Genomic DNA, 9,885 nt, shown 5'->3' with positions numbered 1-9,885 from the left:
CCTTGCCTGTCCCTCCCTGGGGACCTGTCCTTCGGGGTCTCGCACGCAGGGAGAGCAGGAGGGAGAAGGTTTGGGATGACGCGCAGCAGCGCTTCCCCTGAACTGCAGGGGATAACGCATCTCTTTTGGACAGAGCGGTTGCGATGTATCCTTTGATTTTAATCGGGAGGCTGAAACGCTGCAAACAGCGGTGGGTTTCATTCCTTTTGTCAGGGATGCCGGGAGCAGGTAGGGAAGAGGATGAGAAAGAGCCCTTTGAAGAGGAAGGGCAGCGGGGTTTGTGAGGAGGTGGTGCTGCTTTTCTTTCTCTTGGCATCGCCCCACTCTCCTATCCCTGCTAGAAAAGGCTGCTTTCTCCGGATGGACACCCCCTTAGCACCGGGTCCCGGTGCTGGGAAAAGCTGGTCCCATCCCTGCTGCCAAAAAGGGAGGTTTGGAGCCGGGGGGGTGGGCTGGTTTTGGTGTCATTGGGACCGTTTATTTGGCCAGGAAGCCCTGCAGCCCTCGTCTTCCTTGCTGGGCTGTGGCCCGGTTTGCCCTGGGCTCCTTGCCCTGCTCCGCTCAGGTGCCCTGCTGCCCTGAATCGGCTCTTTGTCACCGTGCTGGACCTGCCAAGAGCCGGATGGAAAAGGAGGTGGATGGATGGACAAGCAAGCCCTGTCCTTTGGTTGGGAGGGGCTGTGAGCGTCTCGGGGCTTTTTGGCAGGTGGTGGGGGAGAAGTATGGGAAAAATTTGGCATGTGCCTATTTTGGGTTATTCAAAGGCAAAAATTTGGCTGTTCAAAGGCATGACTGGCTTTGAACCACCCCGTGGCAGCACCTCTCCCCAGCCTGGCTGCGACCTGGTCCCCTTGGCATCTGGGGGGGACCCCCAAAAAATCCCTTGAAGCCAGGGGAGGTGGGGAATTGCAGTGTTTGATAGTGAAGCAAAACCAAATGGGTTATGCCAGGGTAATTTATCCTTAACTCTGCCCTCCTGCTGCTGCTTTGGAGGGGCTGAGGGCTTGCTGTGATGCACCCCAGCGGTATGATGGGGCAGGGTGCCTGGGCCTGATCCTGTCTCTGCTCCAGCCATCTGTTCCCAGGGTCACGGCAGGCTGGAGTGACGGCGTGGGGACCCTGAGCTGGGTTCGGCCGTGGGGGCTCAGTGCCACAGCCGGTCCTCTTGCCCGCAGCCGTGACCAGTAAGGCAGGGCGTGGGGGGAGCCTGGATCTGACCCCATACCCAGGGAAAAGGGCTTTATAACCCTGGCCCTGGGTCCTGCTCCCTCTGCCCAAAAAACTCAGGTGCGGCGTGGGCGAGGGTGGGAGCGGATCCCGGGGGATTCACCCTGTGCGCCCCAGGATTTCCGGCACTGAGCGTGTAACGGCAGGAGCAGGAACGCGGCTTTATTTCTAGGGATGCTTCACCCTTTGCTTTGCCCTCCTGGGAGCTGCGTGGTCCCTCCCCAGGGAAAGGATGTTATGGGCACGTTTGTTGCTCCTGTCTCTGCAGAAACCCCAGACCCCGGGCAGAGGGGATGGTTTTGACATGTCTGTGTGGGGATGGGTCAGCGGGTCCCGCTGGACCTCGGTGACGGCAGAAGGAGAAGAGAGCAAAGTGCCCTGTCCCTTCATCGCTCCTCAGCCATGGAGGCTCTTCCAAGTCCTGGCAGCTTAAGTCCTTTTAAAAGCATTAAAAAAAGACATGAAACACCCTGATAAAAAATATTCCCCATCCCCTTTAATGTGGGCATTTGCTGTCGATTAATTTCCTGCGCTGTTTTCCTACTCTCGGGGCTTCTATTGAAGTCTCCTTTAGCTGTAGAGCTGTTGACGCTCTGCAGTGAGCCGGGGTCGCTGGTCGCCTCCTCTGTGTCTGGGAGAAAGGCAGATCCATACGGAAAGGGTCTCCAGAAAGCCTGGCTGGCCAAGGGGCGGCAGGTCCCTCAGACGCATGGCATTTCTCCTCCGGCCTTGACGTGCCGTGATGGAGTTGAGCAGCTCTCGGAGCATCCCAGGGAGGACATTGGAGGACCCATAGCTCCGTTCATCCAGCACGACATCCTGGGGGATTTGGCGTGGTGGGGACCTTTGCTCGTTGCCTGTGTCCACGGGGCTCGGAGGGATGCGGGGAGGTGAGCGCATCCCCAACCGGGCGCCAGCTGCATGGCCGTGCTCAGGGGAGGCGAGAAGCAGGTGGGTCCTGGCGTGCCGGGACCGGCTGCGGCGGCACGATGCAGAGGAGCCCTGTCCTGCAGCCGGCTGGCTCGATGCCCTCTGAGCCCATGACGGCACTGGGCACGGCGCTGCTCCGGCAGCGGGCGCTTGGGCGGCTGTGGCTGTGCTGGGAGGTGCCGTGGGTTACCCATAAGGGCGTCTCGGTGGGTGACACGTCTTGACTGCTGCCATCGCGTTTGGCTTCCCCTGGCCCGGAGGTGACGGCTGTGAGGGCCAGGGCAGGGATGTTGGTTTTTTATTAGGAAAACCCTCTGCTCTGAAGGCGTAGCTGCTATACCCCTGGAGATGCTCGGGAGGGCGAGTGCTTTCCACACCCCATGGTACAAGCTTTTACCAAGCACCAGGAGCTCTTTGCTTTGGTGTTTGGGGCGCTTTATCCTTCCCAGCACCGCCGTGTGTCTCCCCTCCATCCCTTTCCCGTGCCGTGCCGCGGCCGGGCCTCTCTGGAGCTGCTCTTTGGGAGGGGACGAGCAGCCACCCCAAGATATCGGTGGCTGGCTGCCTTGGCAATGGCAGGATGGAGGGATTTCAGCTGGGCGAGGAGACGGGTGGGAGCCGGCTGCTGACCGGCAAGGACCGCACAAGTGCGATGCGCAGGAGGATTTCATGGGGGAGGCTGAACAGGAGCGGATGGTCCCCGCAGAGGGGTAGAGCTCAGCCAAATTCGCTGCCAAATTAAAGCTAAGGAAAAGGTTAAAAGCACCCGGGGCTGGTGGAGATAAACCAGACACTGGCTGAAACAGGTTGGAAAACTGGCAGGTGAAATGGTGAACCCCACGGGCTGTCTGCAGGGCAGCGTGGAGGTCGGAGGCTGAAATGCTTTTAGGCTGAAATGAATTCTGCCTGACTGCCAGCACATCACAGGCTATGAGTAACCTCCTCCGGAGGCTGCGTCCCAGGAAGCGAAACCTTTGTGCCGAGGGCTGTGAGGGAGCATCGTCTCCATCAAAATGGGCAGGGCGGGGGGGACGGGTGCGTGGTCCAGCCGGAGCCGCTCCAGCACGCTTTGGAGCTGGGGCAAAATGAAATAATGCTGGAGGAGATGGGGTATGGAGGGCAACAGATGTGCGGTGAGGTGTGAGCTGGGTGGAAATGGGGGAGATCTGGGTGCTGTCAGTGCACAGGAGGGATTCGTGACCCTGAGTTGAGCATGGAAATGTCGGGGCTGCCTCTCCTGGTAGGTGTTTGCCAGCTTGAGTGGTCTCCTGGCAGCTCCATCGCCAGCCCTGAGCAATTTGCATCAATTTCCATTGTGCCGGCTGAGAGGGATGTCACAGAGTGGGTAAACAGCATGAAGAGCATTGGTTTGGGGGAGGCAGGAAAAAAGTCCCCCCACTCCTCTAGTTCCCTCAGCAAGGCGTCTGTGCCTTGAGGTAGTGACCCAGGGACCGAAGCGAAACCCTTTTCTCAGCCAGCGGCAGGTAAAAGTGGCATCTAAGCAGGCAAGAGGGGCTGAAGCAGGCAGGGAAGGGCTGTCTGGGGGACTGATCCTGCACCCCTGCCTGCATCCCCAGGATGGTCACAAGCCCCATTCTCCTCGACCCCATCAATATCATCTGCTGTCACTTGGCTGCCAGCCGGCCCGTGTGAGCACCCGCCGCCTGGCTTTCCCCCCGGGTGCCATGGAGCAGGCAGCACGGCGGGCAGTGCTGCGTTTTTGCGGCGGTGGAAGGGGGTTTGCAATATTGACTCCTTGCTGGCTAATTATAATTGCTTAACAGCTTGTTAGGAGCATTGGTGGAGGGATGCTCGCGCTTCTCTTCTCTGGCAGCTGGCTCTGAGGCTGTGTCTGCGCTGGAGAGCGCCGGGCTGTTGGTAATTAAACCGGTGGGTTTAATAAAAACACCGATGCTGCCACCTTCACTGCAGCTGCGTCTGGGTTTAAATGTCGCCTCGCTTCAGGTTGCTGCTCTTTCCGCTCCCCTCCAAGCCCCATCATTGCAGGGTGCCCCCGTTCAGCCCTTGGGGGTTGAGTCCCGAGGGATGGACTCGGTTTTCTGCCCCGTGGCACCATCCTGGGAGGATGCGCAGGGGTGTGGAGCACTCCTGCATGGCTGGAGAGATGCCACCGGTCATATTGCAGGGGAAAACGGGAGCGTTAGCAGCTCTCCAGGGTCCGAGGATGGGCACCAGAGCCCTGGGGAGGGCACTTCTCCTTTCTGCTAGCTCCTGCAGAGGTGGACACCCCCCAGGCATCGCTCTGCCACCGGTCCTGATGTGGTTTGGGACTAATTTGTTACTGGCCACCGAGCTCGTGTGCCCGCGTGAAGGCAGGGAGAGATCAGCCTGAATTCCCCGGGGGGTATAAACCCAGTTTAACCCCATTGCTTTTGCAGCTGCAGATCTGGTGTCCCTTCTCGCTGGTAAGGACTTGTTGGGCAGAGCCCCGCTCCCCCCGAGCTGCCCCATTCCTTACCCTGGGAAGGCGTCAGAGTTGGGCTGCCCTCCTTTCTATTCCCTGAACCCACGGCTGATGCTCGGGATGGTCCTTCCTCAGCTGCTTGCCACATCCCTGGCGCGTCTTCTGGCTCGAGTTGCTGCCTTCATCCCTCTTTCGCTGGCATCCTCCCAACATGGGTACTGCATCTCGCTGGGGGCTTGGCATTCCCCTTTGGCACAGTCGTAGCTTCACGTGCCACCATGAGTGAGGCCCTGTCCCCTTTCTTTCCACCACCACGCTTTTCCCAAGAGAAGGGCTGGTTTTTTTCTGACTTACTTTGTGGGCTCATTAGTTTGGTAGGGTACGAGCTCCCCTTTTCCATGGGGACAGAGGGGATGGATGCGATGGTCTTGATGGGCAAGGGTTTCTTTACTGAAGTCTTGTTTCCCAGCTGTGCAGGCGGACTCAGAGTAGCCGGACTGGATGCCGGAGAAGCTTTGTCCCTCTCCCATCCCTCTGGATTTGGAGAGCTCAAAGCATCCTGCAGAAGTTCAGAGATCAGGAGCAGCCAGGACATGCGCAGACCTCACTTGGGTGGTGGACCTCAAAAGATGTCAGCTCAGACTTGGGGTACTTGGCATCCTGACCTTCACAGTGTTGTTCTGGTGTTTCCAGCACATTCCTGAGCAGTGCTTTCTCGTGGCATGGAGATGCAGGGCATCCATCCCCATCCCAGCTCCTCCCTGGCCTTTCCTCTTGTATTTGTGTCCTCCGAGGAAGGCGAGGTAGTGGCACGTGCCTGTGAAGGTCCCTCGGCAATCTCCTGCGTTGGTCCCAAGGTCTCCTGCAGCAGCTGGCAGCGGGAATTAAGGGAATTAACCCAGGCCCCCGTGTTTTCCAGCCTCCAAAGGCTTTGCCTGATTTTTGAGCGTTGGAGCTGGCTGCTCTGGCAGGCTCCTTCCCCAAGCCAAAAATGGGGAGCAGCCCTGCATTGCTGGGAAGTGCAACGTGGGATGAAGTTATCCCTTGGGGTGGGCAGCCTGAGACTGGTGCTCATCCTGCGTCTCACCCCTGTCTTCGGGATGTGCTGGGGAGCAGCTTTGGGATGCTGAGGAGAGCAGCAAATCCCAGGCTCGTGTTTCTGTGAGTAGTAAAACCCATCTCCAGCTCTGGTTTAGACCACAGGGCTTGGCGTCGGTGGGGATGCTCTGAGCTCCGGCTCTGATTTGGTGTCTCCTTGCCTTTCCCCATCTCCTGTGCATGGGGGGTGGTGCTGCTTCCCAGCTCATCTTTTTGCCGGGAGGTAGGGATCCAGGCTAAGATGCAGCTCCGAACATGCCTAGAAGGTTTTGGCAACCTGTTGCAGCCCAGTCCACCGGCATTTCAGGGATGGACAGTGCTGATTTTGCTGCAGGAATGGGAAGACAGGAGAGCAGATGGTCACCCCCAGGGGGGATTTCTTGGAGCACCGAGCTAAATCCATCCATCTCCTTTTCCATCACTCCAGTCACGGTTTGCTCATCGGGGTAGCTGGTGGGGAACCGTAGGCTCCTGCGTGCAGCGGCGCTGAGGCTTCCTTGCAGGCACGGGTGCCTCCTCCCGTGGCCGGGCTGCCCTCGCCAGCTGTGTCCCCCGGGGCACGGTGCCGTGCCCCACTGAGGGGGAGGCTGGCTAAAGCATCAGACCCTCGCAGGCGACGTGGGGCTTGGGAACCAAACCACAGCTCCCGGGGGGCTCCACGGGGCACTTCCAAATTGCAGCTTAAATGCCATTTTTTTTTTTTTAAGCACAAGATTTTGGGGGTTGGAGCTCAGACGCAATGTTTTGCTGGAATATCATAATTTTTCCAGTCCTCTCCAGTCCCAGCCAGCTTGCCTGCATCTTTATCCGGGCTTTGAACGGACTGGGAGCTTTGCAGGCAGCCAGGCTTGGACAGGGGGGTGCAGGGCAAGCAGGGGACAAACACGGGAGGGCTGCAGGGGATGGGGAGCCCTGCGGAGGGCTGTATTACAGCGGGATGTGGCTCCTGGCAATGGATAAATCGCTCTGCACGTCTGCTCTGGCGCATCAGCTTGGTGGGAAAGGGGTTGGAAATAATACAGGGACCGTGCCCTGAATCCCACCCAGCCGATGTGCTTGGGAACTCGGGCTGGGGTGCATCACTTCTCCTCTCGCTGGCTGAACCCAGGCGCTTGGTGCCCTTCAGGGTCTGTTTTGGGGGGAAAAGAGAGAAGAAGGGTCCTAAGGGTCCTCAGCTGCTGTTGGTGCTGCTGCTGGAGGCTTCTCCTGAAGGAAGAAGTCTCAACTCTGAAGCCCCAAGGGCTCGGCATCGTTCACCCGGACACACAGCCTGGAGCAAAGCAGGATCGGACTCTGACTGTGCACCTGTGTCAGATGGGAGGATGCTGTGAGGTCCTGGGCGGTGCTGCCTCCTCCTCCAGCGCCGCGTCTGCCACTGAGCCGATGCTCTTCGTTACTGAAGAGTCCTTGTCTGCCACTCAGGGGTTTTCATCCTTGCGTGGGCACCTTTGGGATGGGGAGCGGAGCCGTGGCTGGAGCTGGAGCTGGGCAGAGCGTGCCAAGGTATTCCCCGACTGCTGTCCCATCCTGGCAGTTTCTCTCCGGTGGCTCCATCCGTTCCGTATGCAGTTGCCTGATGGCAGGGACCAGCATCCCACCCGAAATCTCCCCATGGGACCCTTCCTGTTGAGCAGCCAGAGCTTGTCAGGGCCGAGCATCCAGCTGGAGGGCAGGAGCCAGGGATTTTGGGAATCCCAGCCCTGATCCTTTTGTGGACACTCCTGTGAGCTTCCCGCTATCTGTGCTGAGGGAGCTCGGCTTGCTGGGTCACGTCTGGGTTTATCCCTGGGTGACTGGTCTGGGAATGCGGTAGGTGAGAGCAGAGCAAGCTTGCAGTAAGCGACTGTGGAGGGGAGACTTGTTAGAAGCAATTAGGAGATGTGGGAGGAAGTGTAAGCGAGGGGCATCTGTAACCACGTTGAAGGGTTTGGGAAGGGTCCAGAAAGCTGCAGGAGAAATCCCGGCTCCAAAACCCATCCGAAGAAAGGGGCTGTGTTCGGGGCGAGCGAGCTGTGTGCTGTCAGCCGAGCAGGAGGGGAAGAGGAGGGAGGTGGGGAGGCAGGAGTTTGCTGCATGAAAGGCCCTCTGTGCTTCCCAGCGGAGGGGGGAGGCGGCATGAAGGGGGTTTATATGACCGTGATAACGGGGAAGCTCGTCTCCCCTGGGGAGGCATCGCCCTGGTCTCTGCACTGTGTGATGGGGTTGGTGCTTGGTCCCTTGCACCCATGGTCTCACCCTGAGGACCGCTCCTGGCCCTGGCTTGTTGTCTGGAGGCTGCTGTGACTCAAAGCTGGTTCATGCGATAGCGTGTGCATCTCCTGCCCCCTCCTTGCGCTGCTCTGAAAGCATTAGCGTTGCTCCCGCGCTCGCTGGGGGAAGAGCTCTTAATGCATCCCTGCCAAGCATCCCCTGGGTAATGCCATCCCCCGAGCGAGCAGATCCCTTGCTCGTCCTCCAGACCTTCCCCCATCCTCTCACCTCCTCCTACCCGCCTTTACGCGGCTCTTTCTGGCCCTTGAAAAAGAGGCAGGTTAGCAGAACTGATCAGTGTGGCGGTGCTGGCTGTGCATCCCGGGGGGGATGCTGGGGGAGCAGCCGGGCTGGGCATGGCTGGCGGGTGGTCCCCGAGGGTGCTGGGAGGATGCGTAGGAGGAAACTGACCCCTTTGACACTGACCCCCCCCCCTTCCTCCCAGCACTGCTTTCTCCCTCCTCTTCTCCTCGTACCCCGTGACCCGCTCCTCTCTCGCAGGGGTGAGGTTCAGACCAAAGGGGCTCGATTGGTAGAAGGTGCTGGCCTTTCCCTCCCCTTATCAAGGGGGTCATTTATTTTCAGTTCCCACACAGGCTGATTAGCATTTGGGTGTTTGGCTAAGGCTGCCCTCGACTTTCCTATCCGATATTTGAATTGCAGGGGAATAAACATCGGCGCAGAAGCCTGGAAGCCTTTTTCCAGGGCTCTGCTGGCGCTTTCGCTCCTCCTGGGATGCGGGCACCTCACTTGCTTCCCTGCCGAGAAGAGAGAGGGTTTTGCTGAAGGCACACAGGTTTTGAGCCTCAGTCTTACTTAAACCCCATCAGAGCAGTGGTGGCATTTAATTTAGGTGCAAACCAAAGTAGGGAGCACAAGCCCTGTCCTGCTCCTTTACAGTGGGGAGTTGCTTGAGCGGGTCCCTGATGAGGATGGAGCTGGGTGATGGGGATGGAGAGTGACTGGTGGGCTCACGGCTTTGGGTCTTGAGAGCCTCCAAGGACGGAGCCTGTGCAGCCTCGCTGCGGGGAATGCGTGTTTTTGCCCCCCTTTCCTCCAATTTATATCAAATAATCTCTCCAATTTACCCGATGCCTTGCAGCAGAGGCCCAAACCTGGGTGCGGTACCTAGAGGTGAGCGAAAAGGGTGAGTGAAGGGGGGTGACCATGTCCAGCCATCCCCTGTGGATGCAGCCTGGGCTGCTGCTGGCTCAGGTATGCTCGCCAGGACCCGGGGCTTGGCAGCAAAGGCCCATATGGGGGTTTAGTCCGTCCCGGGGACAGGACTTGCAGCGTGGCACCCCCAGCCTGCATCGCAAACAGATGCTGAGCTGGCAAACCTGGCAGAAGAGAGGTTCATCTCCTCCAAGGCTGGGAGAGATACCCTGCGTGGGTACAGCAGAGCCGGCCGCTGCATCCCACCCCTTGGCAGGTCCCTTGGGAGTATTGAACTCCTACTCGTGGCTGTGATTAATCCACGGATCAGCATGGGGGGGAATAATGCTGTCCCAAGTGCTCTGTGCCAGAGCAGCGGCATCTGTGGCCTTGGCGCAGTGAGGATCGGCTTTATTTCCACTGCCTGTGCTGGTAGGAACATCCCTAGGAGTGATGGGGGGGTCTCGAGAGCAGAGGAGACAAAAGGAGAGTGCTGGATCCAGTCCCGCTCCTCCCTGCGATGCTCCCCCATCGTCCTCCGAGGGGCTGCGGGAGGAACGATGCGGGGATGAAGATGGGCGAGGGGAGGAGGGCGGCTGGAGGGAGGCAGGGAGCTGCCAGGAGAGAGCCAGAGCTGCCAGGGGCTGAAGAATGGCTGAGAGCAGAAGAAGGGGCTTTAGAGCTTAATTTCCTGTCCTCGCGGTGGGGATGGGATTTGTGCTGCCATCTCCAAGGAGATGCCGGCTGCACGGTTGCTGGAATACCAATGGCATGGGAGGCGTGCGGCGGGGGGGGGCGGG

General features: G+C 59.1%; 1 protein-coding gene across 1 annotated transcript in view; it reads left to right on the top strand.

Annotated features, from left to right (window-relative positions):
- The first annotated feature begins 2,737 nt into the window (after positions 1-2,737).
- Positions 2,738-9,885, top strand: part of B4GALNT4 (beta-1,4-N-acetyl-galactosaminyl transferase 4) — a 23,607-nt gene continuing 16,459 nt past the window's right edge. The window contains exon 1 of the mRNA XM_009334067.1: positions 2,738-2,804. Within this exon, the coding sequence (XP_009332342.1) occupies positions 2,738-2,804 (67 nt within the window). The remainder of the gene's footprint in view (positions 2,805-9,885) is intronic.

Source organism: Pygoscelis adeliae, unplaced genomic scaffold (assembly GCF_000699105.1).
Source record: "Pygoscelis adeliae isolate BGI_AS28 unplaced genomic scaffold, ASM69910v1 Scaffold420, whole genome shotgun sequence".
In the NCBI taxonomy this organism is placed as follows: Eukaryota; Metazoa; Chordata; class Aves; order Sphenisciformes; family Spheniscidae; genus Pygoscelis; species Pygoscelis adeliae.
This window is presented reverse-complemented; position numbering and strand designations above follow the sequence as displayed.